Consider the following 18,792-nt stretch of genomic DNA (forward strand, 5'->3'; position numbering starts at 1 on the left):
TTAACAGAAAGCCAGATAATCTGCAAACAAAAAGTTTCGTTTTGAGGTTATATGGAACAAGAGGATGAACATGTTAATTGTATAATTTGTAAAATAGTTTAGTGTAAACTATCGTGATTTATTTATCGTATAATAATTAAAAATGACGTAAATTAAATTAAATTAAATTAAAGAATGAAAATAATGGAAAAATAAATGAAATCGATATTCAAACCGAGCGCAATTTTTAATAAATTACAAATTATCAAGCAGAGGAGAGAAGAGACAGAGTCGAAAGCAGCTGTGAAATTTGCAAATGATTTGTCACTATAGTATACGTTGGGGATGCGTGTGTTTAATTTACAACTGTTGTAATTTGCATAAGAGAAGAGACTCAGTCAAAATTTTAAACAAAAGAATTCTTGTTTAAATTTTTCACTATGAGTCCCTCACACAGACAAATTGTAAATATACGTAACTGTGCCTATTCCAGTGTGATCAAGTGATCATAGTCGACAGCTGCCAAATAGAGTACCTACTATTTTGTATGAAGTGGTTTTTTACAGTGTTTTGTCAACACACGAACACACTGCAAGTTTCAGTACTATATTCAGAGTATCACTCATGCTTGAAGTGCGTTGATCTGTCACATTATATTTGCGTGTTCGAGATTGTGAAAAATTGATTGATTTTCTGGGCCAGAAAGTGCGGAAAAACTGGTTTTTGTTTACACAGTATGCCGACAGTAGCCCGACTTCGGCTCGTTCCGCGAAGCTTACACTTACACAAAACAACAAACTTACAAGCAATGGATGTAAGTGGTAGTATTGAGATGTTCGTGTGTCAGTTTCGCCGACAACCAAAATTTAATAAAATTTACTGATTTTTGTACAGTCAAGTGTTTCCCTTGAGTGGTGGTGAGTGATTTTAAAATGTTTTATCTTCCACTACCATCTCCCAAAAGTTACGAAACACGACAGAAATCTATGCGTTGGTTACAAGGGGTTAGTGGTAGTGTAAGCATTGTAGTCCCAGAGCTAATTTTGAACAGAATGCTGATTACGAAAAAGTAAGTCGGCGGCTGTAGTCGCTGCAGAAAGAATTTATCAGATGTTTCATGTACATGGAATTATTTGAGTAGAGGAAGCAGATCTCAAATTTACACTTCAAAGTGAAATTTTAATCGTATTATTAGCCAACTAGCCATGCATGTTCTGCGTTATTGGAAAGCTGAGACCATCCACCAGGAAAAACGTGATTAGGCAATGTAAATGAAAATGAAACATGCCGTAACACGTAATAGTAAATTACTTCCGAGGTTCCAAGTTTTATTGTCGTTGTTGTCGATAGTGTATGACTAGACGTGACAGTGTATATTATTATATACATCCCTTCAGTCAGCGTTCAAAAGGTTCAAAACTTACTTTTATCATCACTGTCGATAACAGTTGACACACACACAGTCAATAGCAATCAATGTAGCCAACGTTGTGTGTATTGACACCAGAAGTAGAAAAAAACCGCCACTTCAGTGAAACCTCCAGAGTAGAGCGCACAAAATATTTTGTTTCCAAGTTTGTTTGTTTGTTGTTAAGTCGCTAATGGAAAGTTTCACCTCAAATTCGCCATCACCAATTACTGATGACGCTAGAAGTAAGTTCTCCCGGTTCTTATAAAAATTGAAAGTTTCTACTAAGAGGGCAGGCATTACAAAGTGTTTTTTCCCCTTGCTTAGAGATGGTTCAACGTAACGTTAAGGAAATCGATCGAACAAGTTCCACTCCGGTAACGCGACTTCCTCGTGAATCATTGGCTGGAATCAAGAAGAATACTGTTTCCGGAATGGTCAACCGATTCACACAATTGTTGGAATGGACAAATAATGATGTCGTTGATCGAAAGCCAGCCATCGGTCCAGTTGGTCGTCAAGTGTCATTCTTCACTGATTTTAGTACCATCAATGAAGCGTCAGAGAATGGCATCGATTCGAAATTGAATTCCGTTGATAGTGGCTACGATTCATTTCGGCGACGTTCTCGCAGCGTTAACAGCAGTTCGATGAACAATGCATCGCAATCGCAAAGCTTATTGGCGAAGTTTGAAAAGTATCCGAACTTCAAGTTCAGCTATTTGAAGTATTTCGGAGTCGACCCCACCGAATACTTGTCAACATTTGGCGTCGATTTCAATTCCGTTTCGAATTCTACCGATTCCACTTGCAAGAATTCATCGAATCGGAGAGCTAATGGTGGTGACAGTGTCGTCACAAACATTACGTTGACAATGAGAAAACGATCGCAGACATTGCATTCGAAAAGGACATTTGATTCCACGTCGATAAAAGTCAGCAACTTGAAGTATGTGGCGGTGGAGACGAGTGAACGAGATGAGACAAAGTTAAAGAAAAGTGGACCGAAGAAGGTGGCAACGGTCGTAGATTGTACAGATTTTGAGGATGTTTTCTCCACGAAGGCAGCTACGATTCGAGATGCTTTTTTGAAGAAATCACTACGATCGGTTGCTACGCAAACATCTAAGGCCAAAATGGAATCTGTTGATTCGGATGTTGGTAAATCAGTGCGATCAGCTGTTACGCAGACACCTAAGGCCAAAATGGAATCTGTTGATTCGGATGTTGGTAAGTCTGTTCGACGCTCTCGCGCATGAATTTTCCGTGTAATCCAATCATCTGTTTCGATTCACAGTTTCGTTACCTGGCAAAATATCTCCGGATCGACGATCAAAAGCTCTGAAAAAAACTACGGTCGACAATGACCTCAAATCGCGTATTCAGGGTTCAATCGAATCATACGACAGCATACTGAAATCTTTACGTGACGGTGGTATTCGCAACAAGAAGCGCACCGCGTCCGAAGCAAAATAAGGAGAATGCGGCCACGGGCAACTGTAGATTTGTCATAATTTGCCGATCGTCTTGTAGTGTGTAAGTTAGTCTTCATGTTTGTTACTTTTGGCGGACGTTCAGTCGTTTGGGTTTATCAATTTTTTTTCTCTTTATTTAGTAAGCTAATGTCCTTCTATTGTTTCTTTACCGCATCATCAAATGTTTTGTAAAAAAAAATATTGGCAATAAATTGAGCCTGTGAAAAGACAGAAAATCTTGACTTTATTCTTGCAGAAACAACAAGCACATCTAATCCATGCGATGTGTAATAACTAATTCTGTGTTCTTCATTGAATCGATTCGGTCCATTAACCACATTAAATCTTGATCCGACTCAATCTCGATCATCGTGAGCGGCAACGCTTCTAAGTGCTCGATCTGTTTGTCTATTTTACATTTTTAATTGAACTTAGCCGGGGACATTGGACACAAATTTTTCTCCAACATGATAAATCATACGAGACCGTTGAGCAAGATTGAATGAATTCTCTGTGACGGTCACATAACTCCAAATTTACGTTCAATTTAACCTCACGTTGAAAAATGAAAAATGACATTTCGTGAAAGGTATTTGTGGCACTAGCGAACAATAATGAAAATGACGTAGTGCTGCCATCTGTACGATTACAAATGAAATTATTTGGACTTTGATAAATGTCAATCTTTTCTGTTGATGCGAAAGTTCAAAACATTTCATTAACAAGCGTCTAGATGTCACCACAACGTCATTTTTGTTAAAATTCGCTAGTCCCACAAATACCATCGATTTGTATATATATGAGATCCCAAAACCGATACCGTCGGTGGTCTGGTACTTTAGCGTACAAACGGTGTGATAAGACCGTATAACTTTATCATTGTGTGTGATCGACCACTGGTTCGGATGAATCTGGTGCGTCTCACAACGGAACCGATATTTCGGCATAGTACCGGGCTCGCACAGATGCGGGAACGGATAAGATTACCTGTCGGGCTCAGATTGATTTGGGAATGACAGGGACATTACCGGCCGTAAGGCATGGGTCATACAGTAATGGACACACTGATAATGGGACGCTCGAAATGAGTGGACACCACAGGAGTTCATGATGTTCAATTGAAACAATACGCTAAAGTGAGTTTGACCACCTTTTTGCAAATTTTTTTTTTTTTACTCAAATTTGATCGAAGTTTTCGTCTGATGGAGCAAGTGAATAATGAAATAATCTTCCGAACCGCGGTCGTTCTAATTAAGTTTGATTTGACTATCAACTAAGAAGATCCCCGAACTAATTGGCAAAAGTTTGTCTCAATAACGAATCACACAGATATCAAGATCGACACTACCAAGTCGAGCTGCATCAAACTTTGAAGCGTTTATGAGTAGAAAACGTTTAATTCAATAGTAAAATATTTTTATTGCAATCGAATTTTGTATCTAGCCTAGTATAGCATTCACATCAGCAAAAGATTTGTATCTCTGTCTCATTCGACTTGAGATCCCATTAAGTTGCTTCGTCCAAAAATCAAAATAGCAGAAGATGCAATGGAATTATTCCAGTTTAGGATTGTCTCGAAACGTCCACCAATCGTTATTGAATCCATCGTCAACATAATCGAGCAGAGCTAGGCGCCTGAGCTGACATTCTCTAAGTAAAATCAAATTGCTGTACAAATTGTGCTAGCAAAAAACCCATTAACTACTTACATCCACACTGGTGTGACCGATTCCGATATGGTGACATCCGTGTACTCATCCTTATTACCATTAAAGTCAATTGACTTTCCCAGCCTGACAGCGGCTAACTCTAAATCGCTAGCTAGAACTTTTAGCAGCTCGGATTGGGTCACATCGTTGGCATACATGTCAAATATGGCGAAATATTTTAATGTTCGGCAGGTTCGTACTAATTCCAGCGACGCTGGTTCAAAAACTGCCATCTGAATGGGGACGAACTTAGTGTAATGACGAGAAGTGAATGATTTTCTAAAGAACTTACATCGTCTCTCGACTTCGCAGGACATTGTCTGGAAGAGCTTGTGGATTCAGCGGATTGCCTGACTTCTGCAAATTTTCGGTCCACGCTAATGTACTTCATGTAGCTCGGTCTGAAATAGAACCAAAACAAAATTCTTCCTGAATGGGAACATAAAATGAGACAGTCCATCACGTACGCAACATTCATTCCTGCCGGTTCGTGCAACCTGCTTCCTGGATTGTTACTTCCAATACTTCTACTCGGTCCTTCTGCACTTCCTGCTTTATTCGACAACCAGCTTTCATCATTGTTGGGTGAATTTGTGACTGACTGGGTCGATATCATAGGAACATTTGGAGTGACTTCCTGAATGTTTTCTAGCGGTTCCTGTTCAACATTGTTTCTACAGCCCAGCATAATATGATTATAAGCATTGCTTTTCATTTTGAAGCGATTCAAACATTTCCAGCAAAAAATCGTCTCACAATTTTCGCATTTCTGAAGAACCAAGCAAAGAGTTCGCCAGCTGTTTTCACACATCCAAAAGCTGAAAGATTAACTTACCATCACATCAGAACCCGAACTTTTTGTAATTCTGATATCGCAACTAGGATTCGGGCAGTCCTTGATTGGGCCACTGTAATCATGCAGCTGTCCGTCTTCCTGGTACGTTCTGAATTGCTTCAGTCTATGACAGGGGACGGGTGCGTGGTATTCCTCGGTGCAGTCAAAGCAAAACTCATAGCCACATTTGCAATAGCAGCAGATTGGCTTAGCAGGAGCGTGATTGACTTTGATGGCAAACGAACATCCGTAGGGGGCAGGGCACCAACGCATCAATTCGTTTTGCTGAAAAGGGAATAATGAAGAAGCTAAAACCAAATTCATGCTGCCAGGGTCTCTTCTGTATCTTCTGCAGATATTGTCTTTAAAAGGACACTTTTCACACAAAGTTTTCCTACCGCAGAGACACACAATTTGTCTACGTCGCAGCACGCTTACCTTAACAAAACTGTTCGTTATCAAGAGCTGATATTGCAATTTTGCCTCTTCATTCCTGTCAACTAGTTGAAACACTATGTCGTCGTCGATAATCGCATTACAATCGTTTGCAGCGCATGCAATCGAAATGGAACCTTCGCGCAGAATTTTCTCCGTTAAATATGCCGAGCAACATGGCGTACAAAATTTATGACCGCAGGTGACTTCTGTTGACGACTAGATGAGAAAATGGAAGTTTAGTGTCCGCTTGGCAGCTCATTCATTTTTGCTTCTCTTGAGAGCCCTGAAACTTACACTCGGCGTCATTTCAGCATAGCAAATACCGCACTCCTTGTTATCGGACGGAACTCTAGCATTTACACTGTCAGGACTGCTTACATGGGCATCTCGGTACAGCTTTTCCGGATTCTCGAATAATCTCTCTGTCATGATGGCTTTGTCCCATTTGCAGTGATTTAATAGGATGCGAGTAATTGTTGGATTGAGCTGGAAAGATGACAACCAACATTTTTGCACTAGAGATCCATTTCATGTTGAGCCGCAAGTATAGTCAAACGTTTACCTGAACAATTCCGTTAACGTCTTCAACAAATTCGACGACATTTTGCACGATTTCATCTTGACTCAACACTTTGTAAGATTGGGTTGGTTTATTGTAGAATGGACTAGCTTTACATGGTATAGTTGCCAAGTTGTCTGAGCGTTTATTTTTCTTGTTCTCATTCTCATTCTTCACCGTAGAAGCCATGTCGTCCATTTCTATGAGTTGTTACGGTTATTACTTACTGTTTGGCTGCTATTTGTGATGACGGTGATGACTTTAATCATTTTTTTCCCGCCTTTCAAACTCTGCACGCCATCTGTAGCATTAAACGCGTAACTTTGGGAACAAAATTAGGGCGGTGATCAAGTTTTACTCAAAGTATTCCATCGTACGGTAAAAACGAATTTTGACAGGCCGAAAACCAAGGACCGTCATCAACAGAAGTAAACAATACCGCAACTTAAACAAATTTGATCGTTAAAACTTCAAAGTGAGGTTGTCTTGGCTTCTCTGTGGATGACGATTGACATTTTGAACCAAGGTTTTGAAAGGCTCGACCCCCTCTACTCTGTTGAATTATGAGTAATTGTAAATAATCAAGTAACCCTCTCGTAGGTTATAGCATGCTGTGAACTTCAAGTTTTGTTAGTCTTTTGATAATAATATACACTGATGGACGTTCTCAATAAAAGCTGTGTAATTTTGTAATTGATTCGTTTATTCTTTCTGCTTCTGGAAACGCGGAAATCCAAGATAATCTTTTAGAACCTTGTTTTGAACGGCCTTGGAAGAAACCTATGTAAACCAATGTTAATAAATGGGCGCCCATATATTTACCTTTACTTAATTTACCACTGAAGATAATGCAAATTCACAGTTACGCACGTATCCACACTTTGAGCTGAATTTACTGTATAGATCATCTTCAAGGTCGTTTAAAATGTCATCCACATCAAGAAATGCCATTCACATACTACGTTCCAACAGGGGCGGACTGGCTACCAAAAGGCGCATCGGGTGAATTGTCTGAACAAGGCTCAGAGGCGCCCAAATAAACTTTATTGGTTTGAGGAGCGCCAAAAAGCAAAAGGCGCCTTGGGCATCGCCCGATCGCCCAGTATAGCCAGTTCGGGCCTGCGTTCCAATTAATTTATTTATTTTTATATGACAAATTTGGACTACTGCGTCGAGAATGCCCCTCTTGAAAATTCTGTTCTAGAGCTTTGTTCAGTGCTATGACGAAACATTTAACGAAACTTAAGTGAGGTTTCGTCTGAAAGTATTATATCTTGAAGATGATCTATATCGATGCACATACGTACAAATATGTATTGTGGGCATAGGAGTTTGAAAACTCTGCATTACATTTCAGTGATTTATATACTTTGGTTTTACCAAGGTTCTGAAAGAACAGGTTAAGACACTTTCGAGTTGATCACGAAGGCGGTGTGATCAAAATTTTCCTGTAGCGCCAACTAGGTTTGGAAAATTTTATATGACGATTTCAACTTAACAAAAAAAAATGGTTTTCAAGTTGACTTTTCAAACACCCGCCTTCGTAAGTGTCTTAACCTGTTCTTTCAGAACCTTGGGTTTTAAGTGTCCATTCCACTCAATAAAAAGTACTCCGTGAGAGAGCCAACTGTCAAATAAACAAAAAAAAAATTGAAAAAATTCAATTTTGTCTCTCACACGGTGTTAAGAGAAAACTAAGCATTACTGGCCATTTAGAGAGCGACATATAGTGTCAATATTGACTTAGAACAAAAGAAGGCTGCCAATTTTGACACTATTCGTCGCCCTTACGTCGCTCTCTAAATGGCCAGTTAGTCTGAATTCACAGTCATCTGTTTTGCCTCCGTGTTTATGACGTACACGGAATGAAAACGGATGACTGTGAGGCCTTTAAATTATTTACAATTTTTGTCATTCATCCCACGCAATTCAAATAGCTATATTGACTATATTGATAACCGACAGGCTTGATGTATTTCAGTTTTGTTCTGGTCGATGCTAGGCAACAATTCGATACTTTTGGTATGTGCCAAAACTAATTTTCTCGACCTCAACTAATTTTCTCGACCTCTTTCCCACTAATTATCTTGCAAAAAGCGAAATGTACACTTAATTTGTCCCATGGAACGGGTTTATCTTTATGTGACCAAAATATTGCTCGCAGATGGCGTTACCGATAGTTTAACGCCAAAATGTAGACTATTTTTCGTATTCCTCTGTATAGTAGAGAATTTGACATTTTAATGTCAAATTACATTTTTTTGTCACATTTGCTGAGTTGGAAATAAATTACGGAAATTAAATTTTGTTTAATTTCGACTTTATCAAACCATCCCGGAGTAATTTATTTCCGAAAAATTAGATCAACACACAACGATTCGGGTGAGTCGCAAAAATTCCAATTGGAAAAATTCAAAGGAAAATTTCGTTTTGAAACTGGGACTAGTCAATTCAAAGGCGCAACAAGTAGATCGTGGCATCAATATGCAAATATTTTCTTATGAAATTTTTCCTGCTCATAACTGAATCGAAATCCATTTGACAAACGCCATGATGATGTTTTCACTATTCGGGACGCGGTCTAGACAAATCTATTTGGTTGAGAATAACAATCATTCTACCCACGGCCAATAATAATGAATCCAATTTCTGTTCTGTTTACTATGTGAAAGTATGCTACACCAAAATTCTGACAGCCATTCCAAACGAATGATCATCACTGTAAATGTTTGACTTTACACATTGCCTACATTAAGCGTTACAAGGGGTCATTGTCATCCTATAATTATGTATATGCCGAGTTATATGCTTTAAGGCTTACCACGGTCAGTTTATTTGTTGGTCTTTCATCGGAAGTTACTTGTCTTTTTTGGTTGTTATCGTGCATGTGTTCGTATGACATGGTTTCACGGCTGTTACATTAATAGAACGAGTATAACTCATTAATCGAATCGCCAAAGGAATGTCAAGGAACTTACGCTAGTAATCGAACGGTTGGCTAAGAACTTACAGACTTTGTTAACGACGGCTACTATCAGGCTGAAACATCACCTAAGAATTTCACAGTAGGGATGGTTCGGTGGCTTCTTCGCACAGTATGAAGTAGTATCCGTTCTGTGTTCGTTTAAAGGTGTAAAACTTCTTTGACCTCGATACTCTCTTCCGTGACAACTGTTCAACTGTTAACATGAAACTTTTATGATTCCTTTTAGTGTGAAGACCCCGCCTTCCATTTATAATTTCCCGTCTTCCACCACAATGGACGAATCTATGATGACCGTGAATATGAAGATCAACGATCACACCAATGAAATCGAATACATTAAAATGGAAAATATCGACAGCAGCAGCAGCGATGAAGGCGAAACGGAAGAGGGCGAACAGATTGACGATGAAAATGTCCTGGTTGCGAAAAGTGACGGTGTCATGACGATCAAATCGAAAAAGAAAACTGTTCTGGAGCATATCTGCGCGAAATGCAACAAAACGTACAAAACGCTGGTGGTAAGTTGAACATTGATCGCATCAATCATCAATTGAGTGTCGACCGTTGTGTTTCCTTTCAGGGTCTGAAGCGCCACTTAAATTTGTGTCGCAACATGCCAAAAGATCAGATCATTCAACTCAAGCAAGAAGCTGCACTGGAGGATATCGACTTTGCTGCGGTGGACGAGAATACATGTTTCTGCTGTATGGAGCCCAAAGACACGGCTCATGTTGGCCATGTGAAATGCAACTTTTGTCCGAAATCGTTCAAATCGCATCTGAACCTGGAACGCCATCTGTTTACCATTCATTCGGCCAGCACCGAATTTCCATGTGAATGTTGCAATGCAACGTGTCCTTCTAAATTGGTGCTTGAACTGCACATGGAATCACACAGCACCGGGAAACCATTTTCGTGTCAGGTAAGTTCTGCTTGAATTTTCCGTCCTTTACGACTCGTTCATCCATTCGAATCGCAGGTGTGTGGACGAGACTTTACGCGTAAATATCATCTGGATCGGCATAAAATGTACAGCAAGTGTGGCAGTGGAAAGAACAAGTCTGAGCTCACGTGTCAAGTGTGTTCGCGTGTATTCACGAGAATCGACAATTTGCGAGAGCATCTGCGTGGTCACATGGGAAAGCCGACACGTCGCAAAGACTATCAGTGTCCGTACTGCGAGAAATCCTTCTACGGATCGTCACTGCTCAACATTCACATAAGGACGCACACGGGAGAAAAGCCTTTTTTGTAAGAGACACAACACAGACTGACTAGTAAGAGGGGAAATTTTGCAATTTTCATTTTGCAGGTGCGACCTCTGTGAAAAGTCATTTCCATCCAACGGGGCGTTACGCAAACATCGCAGGATGCATACCGGAGAGCGACCGTATTCATGTTCCATGGTAAGATAATGCTGGCTTTTCGTTCTTCGATATCTTAAACAAATGAAATTCCGTGTTTCTCTTTAACAGTGCCCGAAAACCTTTGCAGCTAAGGAAACTCTTAACCGACACACCAAAATACATACTGGGGTGGGTTGTTAATTTATCAATGTTAAGCCAATACCAACAGAGAGACGGTAATTATGCCGACCGGGACGTCGCTCTATCGAAGCGACGCTCCACTCGCCACAATTATCAACTCTCTGATTTTTTTCGTCTTCCAAACTGCCCAACAGTTTTCATTTTTTGTTTCGTGTAGGTTCGCCCGCACGTTTGTAACGTTTGCGGTAAAGAATTCATTCAGTCCACACAACTTCGGGCTCATATGTTCCATCATTCTGGCGAGAATGGCTTTAATTGTACCCAGTGTCAGGCCAAATTCAATCGAAAATCCCGACTGGACAAGCACGTCAAGCAAGTGCACAGCGAAGCGGCTCCCGAGCACAGTGCTTTCAGTAAGTTTTCCTTCGAGATGAGTGGGCTACGCCTACCAATTGAAATGTGAAGGCCACTCATCTACAGTTCATAAGGACCAAAAACTGATCGTCCTAAACGTTTTTTTTTTTTTTTTTGTAGAACTGCAATGTGACCAGTGCGACGAAACGTTCGCCTCTATGGCCAAACTGAACAGTCATAAGAAGACGCATTTGGAGATTAAAATTTGTACAAAATGTAACAAAACATGTTTCGGCAAAGAAGACCTCGTCCGGCACATTCGGCTCAAGCACAAGGACGTCTACGATGCTACGATCAAAGCTGAAGCGAAAAAAATCCAGCGAAAAGTGGCATCAAATGAGCTCATCACACCGGATCTGATACATGCGAATAAGAAAGGAAACGTCGACGACACTCATCACGTTGTTGTTGAAGATGTCGAAATGGAATCGTCCGAATATCACATCACCTATCAAGATGGCTCGAATTTGGAGGCAACCATTGTGTTGAAACAGGAGAAAGACCAAGATCAAATGATCCACTTCAGCGACGGCGAATTGACGGAAAAGGTGAAACAGTTGCTCAATTTGTTGGTGGACGATGATACGCTAGCCGAATTGGGCTGGCCGGAGAAAAGCGTTGAGGACGTGCTGAGTTCGGTTATCGAGCAATGCGATCAAACGCCGGCTGATTACACCACCTGTCCGGATTATGCAACGAAAATTCGAGAGAATACAAAGTTACTGTTCACGACAGTCATCGATACCGATGCCATCAAGGAGCTGTTAAACAATCAAACGATCGATGAAGTGATATTGCATGTTCTGAAAACAGCTGGATGAAACAATATCGACATAACGGTAAGGCAATAGTTTTATCAAGTAGAACGTTTATCGGTCATATTGATATCCGATTTATAAGCGACAGATGCATTAGGTGATAAGAGAAAATATTTAGATTTTCAAACATTTTTTTGCAAAAAACATTGGATCCTTACCAGTGTTTAGCTCATGCTTTAATTGGGCGAATCTAGGGTCAAATTTTGCTACAAAACAAAACCAAGAAATAAATTTTTAACAAAAAAGTGGCCCGCCAAATTTAACTGACTCTTTGTCAGTCATCATTACCCATTGGTTAGGACTTACGGTTAACTGCAAAACGTATTTCGAAGTTTACATCTCTTCCCACACTCTCAACATTTGTAGTTCATCAAAGATAAAACGTCGTCTTGAGCTAGCCTTTTACTTTCTGAAAGATCGGGTTACTGACGAAAGCATAATTTAATCGGTTCAGCCTGGAGCAAGATCCAGGATCTATTCTTGAGAAAATGTTTTCTTGAATTTTCACGATTTTCAAGTAAATTCGAGAAAAACATTTCTCAAAAATGGGTCCAGAGGCTCAGTAGATCTTTTCCATTATAAAATTTTTAGTCCAAATAAATAGTCCAAAATGTGTTCCGAAATGTCGAAAAAAAAAACAATTAACCCACCAGGCTGCATTGAAAGTTTTGATCACGTGAAAAAATGTACTTCACAGGTGCCAAAGATTGCCTCTAGTTTTTGAGTTCTCAGAAATGTGACAAAAGGTGAATTGGTGTATTGAGACATTTTTACACATTCGTAAAGTAGAGTTTACTGCTCGGACTTGTTTGAAAAGTCTACATTGAGGCGTCCTGTGTTTTTCATTATTTATGATCAAATCTGTTCATAAAAATCCTTATCTAAAAATATGACAATAACCACCAGCAATGTGTTAGCTTTATATAAAAAAAAAAATAGATTTGTTTGTGGTAGCCTGACCATCACTAAGAAAACTGAGCAGTTTATGAAAATTTCGGTAAACTGTTGACTTTTCTCACAGTTGGTAAAACTGTTACCACCAAAAAAGGATTCTGGTGAAAAGATATCTTTAAAAATATGAAATGTACAAATGTAGGCTACAATTTCAGCCGAGCATCGGTGCCTCCTAACAAAAATGTTTCGATTGAAAGGACAATTAGACAATCCTTAATGTTATTCACTCTACTCTAAGCGAAAAGGAAGTTTTTAGGTAAACAATTAAATTAAAGAGAGAGAGAGATTGAGAACTTTCAGTATTTTCTTTCAATATTAAATCAATTTTCGCAAATATTTGAAACAGACAATAAAATATCGCAAACAGATTTGTATAAGTGCCTTAAAAAACATTATCAAAGTTTATAGATTATCTGTTGAAACAATTTAATAAATTTAACTTTTGTACTTTAAACTGACTTATATTTTCTAGACTAGTCTAGACTAACTGTAACTCTATGTGGTAAATCAAGTATGAAATCAAGTGGTCGCATAAAAAAAACATTTTTACAAAGTTGTCGAGGAAAAAGTCATTTTCTCACCTCAGCTGAAACTTAGGGAGCTTCTGTTGTGTAAACGTAGTACTGACCTCAGGAACGAAGTAGGAAATCCTATTTTATCGGGTGACTTCAACACCCTCGAAATGAAATTTCCAACTTTTTTTCCCTCGATTTTTTTAGATTTAATCAGTTAGGGTGATCATTTCTCATCAATAAATAAACTGAGCTAAGTTGAGAAATAGTTATTTGTTTGAGAGAAAATAGCACATTCCAATTCGGTCTGGCTGGAATTACTATTTTTTCCTAGAGGTGAGCATACCGATTTTCATTTACCGCAGATGATGTGCTCACTAAAAATTCCATTCGACCAATCGTCAACAAAGCGTAATTTTTCATGGTCTATTGCGGGGAGAAAATAAAGTAAATCACTCCGCACATATATGAAAAATCTTTTACTTCCTGTCATTTAGCTTCACTCTGCTATGTATGTAAGAAGAACTTAAGTTGAAGCAATGCTTACATCTGTCGTACTTATCGATAACATGATGTCTACACAAGGCTTTAATTTAGTCCAGAATTTGTTTTTAAGAGAAATACTTAAATAAGCGCAAACTACGCAAGTTGAGGGTGATTTTCTACATTTTCTTAATAATTACATTCAACTCCGTAAATTTGTGAAGCGTTGATAATTCAGTGTTTTGATGTTTGAAAGTTCACAGCAAGGTTTTAAATGAAGTGAAATGAAACTGGAAATTATGGAAACTCAAAGTGAAAGAAATTTAAAATATTTCGAATAAAAAGCTAGATGAATAGGTGAACAGATGAACAGGGGATGTCAGTCAAATTTAGACCAGAATTGCTTCAACCAGGGCCTATGTTTCAAATTCAAATTCAAATTTCGATTTTACGTCGTTTTCCAACGTTTAATAATAGACTGTTAACTGGGAACTATAAAAAATAAAGACGAATATTTTAAGATTAATATTTCGATTATACCTCAGAGTTCAAAATAATTCAACAATAACCAAGACGTTCACGAAAATAAAAAATCTTTGAAACCCAAAAAATTGCGAATTCATCGAAAACAAGACAAATGTTTACTCTTTTTTATGCTAGGCGTTCACAATAAAAAGAGAAACTAATTGTATAGGCGCTGAAAACAACAGTCGTCACTAATCTAAATTTCATTATCCCGATTTTAAAATTGTTACGAAAAAACGGTATTGCACTTTGTAGTATGAAAATTTCTTCCAGAATTTTTTACAGTGCCAAAATTTGTTTGATACACTGTCCCGTTTCAGTACTCCACTTAGAGTACCACTCATGCTTGAAGTGCGTTGTTTCAACCCAAAAACAGCGAAATCTTCTCAAAAAAGGAAGAGAAATTGAAAAATATCTTTCCTAAGAACTACAAGCGAAGTGAGCATTCATTTTTGTATCAGTTTCTAATCTAATTTAAAGTAATTAATATATTTATCACGGTAGTGCATTTATATCGATATTTAAAAGAAAGGAAGTGTTACTTGAAGTATCAAAAAATATTTCGTTTACAAAAACCGTTTCAACTTGTGTACCATTTGAGGGGGAAACAACCTGAAATGCAACTTATTTACAACTCATTTGCAACTCTTTTTTTCTTCTACCGACAATTCTTTTTTCCATAAACCTTTAACATTTAACCAGCGTATCCATAGATTTTTGGTTATGACAGTAACGTAACATTTGATAGGTTTTTGTAACCTTTCGTGAATGACCAACGCACTTCAAGCAAAAGTGATCATAGTCGACAGCTGCCAAATATAGTACTATTTTCCATAAAATTGTTTTTTACCGTGTTCCACAGATGTCTGACAAACTGCCAAGCTTCAGTACCATATTTAGAGTACCACTCATGCTTGAAGTGCGTCCAAAAAAATAACGATAACAAAAACGTAATGAAAGAACCATTGTTTAAGGATGACGACCGGGCCTCACTATCTCAGTCGACCTTATACAATTATTTGTATATTAATACAAATGTGCCTATATAGTAGCTGATTTCGATGCAACAGCGGCATTAAATTGTAGGATGGCAGAAAAAGACAGAAGACCGAAAGCTAACTCGAAGGCAAAATCGCAAGAGTGGTTCAAAGGAGTGTTTAAAAAAGCATATCTACGTAAAACCATCGAACGTCAATCAAGAATTCAATTTTGACTTTCAAAACAAATATTGTATCTACATTTCAGTCAGTTCAACTTTTTTTTCGCTGAAGTAACCACCGTTTTTATTCATGCCACGTCACAGACCTAGAATAATAGTATATTACCAAATAAATTGGTCATGAGCATCATTATCTCATGTTATACTTATAAGAGCGGAATCCAAACAAAGTTCTTCCTGATTTACAGTGCATTTGAAGTATGAACTTTAACGAAATAATAAATTCCAAGAATTCCCAAATATTCCAAAAAAAATCCTTAAAAATTCCAAAAATTCCATAAATTCCTAAAAAATTCCTAAAATTCCTTAAATTCCTGAAAAATTCCAAAAATTCCAAAAACACATTCTCAAAAATAGGCCCTGCCTTCAACTGTTTAAAAAAAATGAGATAGTGCGTTAGCGCGTTAGACTACGCATGGCAGTGGCAAAACCGTACAAAGTCTTATAAGCAGTTTTGTTCGCATAAAAATGGATCAGTCTAAATTTCACTGACGTCCACTGTGCATGATTAAAACACGAAAACTTAAAAAAAAATTCAGCTAACGTCGCATTACACCGGTACAAATTATCTTACCCGAGAATTTATTACGTCTGTACGGTGACGGGTATTATCGCCCAGGGAATTATCGCCCAGACAGATTTTTTTCAAAAATTAATTGGTATTATCACCCGGGGAATTATCACCCAGGAATTATCACCCAGCCCGATGGGAATTATCACCCGGGGAATTTTCGCCCAGTAATTATCACCCAGCTCGATGGGAATTATCACCCGGGGAATTATTACCCAGGAATTATCACCCAGCTCGATGGGAATTATCACCCGGGGAATTATCGCCCAGGAATTATCACCCAGCTATATGGTAATTATTCCCCAGCTATTCAAAGCTGAGGAATTACAGCCCAGTAAATTTGGAATTATCACCCAGCTATTTGAAAGTGAGGAATTATCGCCCAGTGAATTTGGAATTATCACCCAGCTATTTGAAATTGAGGAATTCTCGCCCAGTGAATTTGGAATTATCACCCAGCTATTTGAAATTGAGGAATTATCGCCCAGAGAACTTGGAATTATCACCCAGCTAACTGAAATTGAGGAATTATCGCCCAGAAATGTGTGTTTAAAGTATTACTGAGTCAGCAGTAACTTTTCAACTATGTTAAATGATTGATCACATTTTCGATATACACATCTTTCACTCCTATTAATTTGCTCAGTGTGTAAATTTTAATGCGAATTTACGTTTGATCCAATCAATTGTGCACCGTCTTATGTTAATCTCATTCGACCTAATCGATTGTGCATCGTCTTATAGGAATGAACATTTGATCCAATTGATTCACCTAAAACGATGCACAATCGATTGAATGAAACATTCAGTTTAACTAATTGTGCATAAACTTGGAGGCATCTACAATTAGTCTGGCAAATTGTGCATCATCTCAAATGGATGCACATTTAGTCAAACTAATTGTGCATCAACTTAGAGGCATCCACAATTAGTCTAGCAAATTGTGCATCATCTTAAATGGACGATCATTTAGTCTAACTAATTGTGCATCAACTTAGAGGTATCCACACTTAGTCTAGCAAATTGTGCATCATCTCAAATGGATGCACATTTAGTTAAACTAATTGTGCATCAACTGAGAGGCATCTACAATTAGTCTAGCCAATTGTGCATCATCTTAAATGGATGATCATTTAGTCAAACTAATTGTGCATCAACTTAGAGGCATCTACAATTAGTCTAGCCAATTGTGCATCATCTTAAATGGATGCACATTAAATGTCTAGCTAATTGCGCATCAACTTAGAGGCATCTACAATTAGTATAGCCAATTGTGCATCAACTTGGAGGCATCTACAATTAGTCTAACTAATTGTGCATCAACTTAGAGGCATGCACAATTAGTATAGCCAATTGTGCATCATCTTAAATGGATGCACAAAAAGTCAAATTAATTGTGCATCAACTTAGAGGCATCTACAAATAGTCTAGCAAATTAGTTAGACTAAATGATCATCCATTTAAGATGATGCACAATTGGCTACACTAATTGTAGATGCCTCTAAGATGATGCACAATTAGTTAGACTAAATGTGCATCCAATTAAAATGATGCACAATTTGCTAGACTAATTGTTGATGCATCTAAGTTGATGCACAATAAGTTAGACTAAATGTGCATCAATTTAAGATAATGTACAATAAGTTAGACTAAATGTACATCCATTTGAGATTATGCACAATTGGCTATACTAATTGTGCATGCCTCTAAGTTGATGCACAATTAGTTAGACTAATTGTAGATGCCTCCAAGTTGTTGCACAATTGGCTACACTAATTGTAGATGCCTCTAAGTTGATGCACAATAAGTTAGACTAAATGTGCATCAATTTGAGATGATGCACAATTTGCTAGACTAAGTGTGGATACCTCTAAGTTGATGCACAATTGGCTACACTAATTGTTGATGCCTCTAAGTTGATGCACAATTAGTTTGACTAAATGTGCATCCATTTGAGATGATGCACAATTAGTTAGACTAATTGTAGATGCCTCCAAGTTGATGCACAATTGGCTATACTAATTTCTGGGCGATAATTCCTCAATTTCATTTAGCTGGGTCATAATTCCAAGTTCTCTGGGCGATAATTCCTCAATTTCAGTTAGCTGGGTGATAATTCCAAATTCACTGGGCGATAATTCCTCAATTTCAAATAGCTGGGTGATAATTCTAAATTTACTGGGTTGTAATTCCTCAGCTTTGAATAGCTGGGGAATAATTACCATATAGCTGGGTGATAATTCCTGGGCGAAAATTCCCCGGGTGATAATTCCCATCGAGCTGGGTGATAATTCCTGGGTGATAATTCCCCGGGTGATAATTCCCATCGAGCTGGGTGATAATTCCTGGGCGAAAATTCCCCGGGTGATAATTCCCATCGGGCTGGGTGATAATTCCTGGGTGATAATTCCCCGGGTGAT

The 18,792-nt window shown here is 38.2% G+C and overlaps 3 protein-coding genes across 8 annotated transcripts; 2 read left to right on the forward strand and 1 right to left on the reverse strand.

The window, feature by feature from the left end:
- The first annotated feature begins 1,316 nt into the window (after positions 1–1,316).
- On the forward strand, positions 1,317–3,093 carry LOC119085421. Of its 4 annotated transcripts, none has more exons than XM_037195835.1 (4): positions 1,317–1,330; positions 1,555–1,632; positions 1,715–2,617; positions 2,685–3,093. In XM_037195835.1, exons 2-4 carry the CDS (start codon positions 1,581–1,583, stop codon positions 2,861–2,863), a joined length of 1,134 nt encoding a protein of 377 aa, XP_037051730.1. In that variant the 5' UTR covers positions 1,317–1,330; positions 1,555–1,580; the 3' UTR covers positions 2,864–3,093. The 4 variants fall into 4 exon arrangements, with proteins under 4 accessions (XP_037051730.1, XP_037051728.1, XP_037051731.1 ...); XM_037195834.1 differs by lacking the exon at positions 1,317–1,330 and adding an exon at positions 1,507–1,524; XM_037195833.1 differs by lacking the exon at positions 1,317–1,330 and having other exon boundaries at positions 1,484–1,632.
- Positions 3,094–4,267: 1,174 nt separating this feature from the next.
- LOC119085400 (E3 ubiquitin-protein ligase ariadne-1-like) lies at positions 4,268–6,650 on the reverse strand. Of its 2 annotated transcripts, none has more exons than XM_037195805.1 (8): positions 6,407–6,650; positions 6,139–6,330; positions 5,845–6,060; positions 5,407–5,691; positions 5,039–5,229; positions 4,864–4,972; positions 4,572–4,804; positions 4,268–4,512 (listed from the first exon to the last, which is right to left on the reverse strand). In XM_037195805.1, the coding sequence occupies exons 1-8, from the start codon at positions 6,599–6,601 to the stop codon at positions 4,416–4,418; spliced, it is 1,518 nt and encodes a 505-aa protein (XP_037051700.1). In that variant the 5' UTR covers positions 6,602–6,650; the 3' UTR covers positions 4,268–4,415. The 2 variants fall into 2 exon arrangements, with proteins under 2 accessions (XP_037051700.1, XP_037051699.1); XM_037195804.1 differs by having other exon boundaries at positions 5,039–5,340.
- Positions 6,651–8,640: 1,990 nt separating this feature from the next.
- On the forward strand, positions 8,641–13,516 carry LOC119085396 (protein suppressor of hairy wing). Of its 2 annotated transcripts, none has more exons than XM_037195795.1 (8): positions 8,641–8,785; positions 9,616–9,907; positions 9,970–10,311; positions 10,369–10,640; positions 10,702–10,795; positions 10,865–10,924; positions 11,094–11,289; positions 11,411–13,516. In XM_037195795.1, the coding sequence occupies exons 2-8, from the start codon at positions 9,662–9,664 to the stop codon at positions 12,109–12,111; spliced, it is 1,911 nt and encodes a 636-aa protein (XP_037051690.1). In that variant the 5' UTR covers positions 8,641–8,785; positions 9,616–9,661; the 3' UTR covers positions 12,112–13,516. The 2 variants fall into 2 exon arrangements, with proteins under 2 accessions (XP_037051690.1, XP_037051691.1); XM_037195796.1 differs by having other exon boundaries at positions 9,640–9,907.
- Positions 13,517–18,792: the final 5,276 nt, after the last annotated feature.

Source organism: Bradysia coprophila, unplaced genomic scaffold (genome assembly GCF_014529535.1).
Source record: "Bradysia coprophila strain Holo2 unplaced genomic scaffold, BU_Bcop_v1 contig_94, whole genome shotgun sequence".
NCBI lineage: Eukaryota > Metazoa > Arthropoda > Insecta > Diptera > Sciaridae > Bradysia > Bradysia coprophila.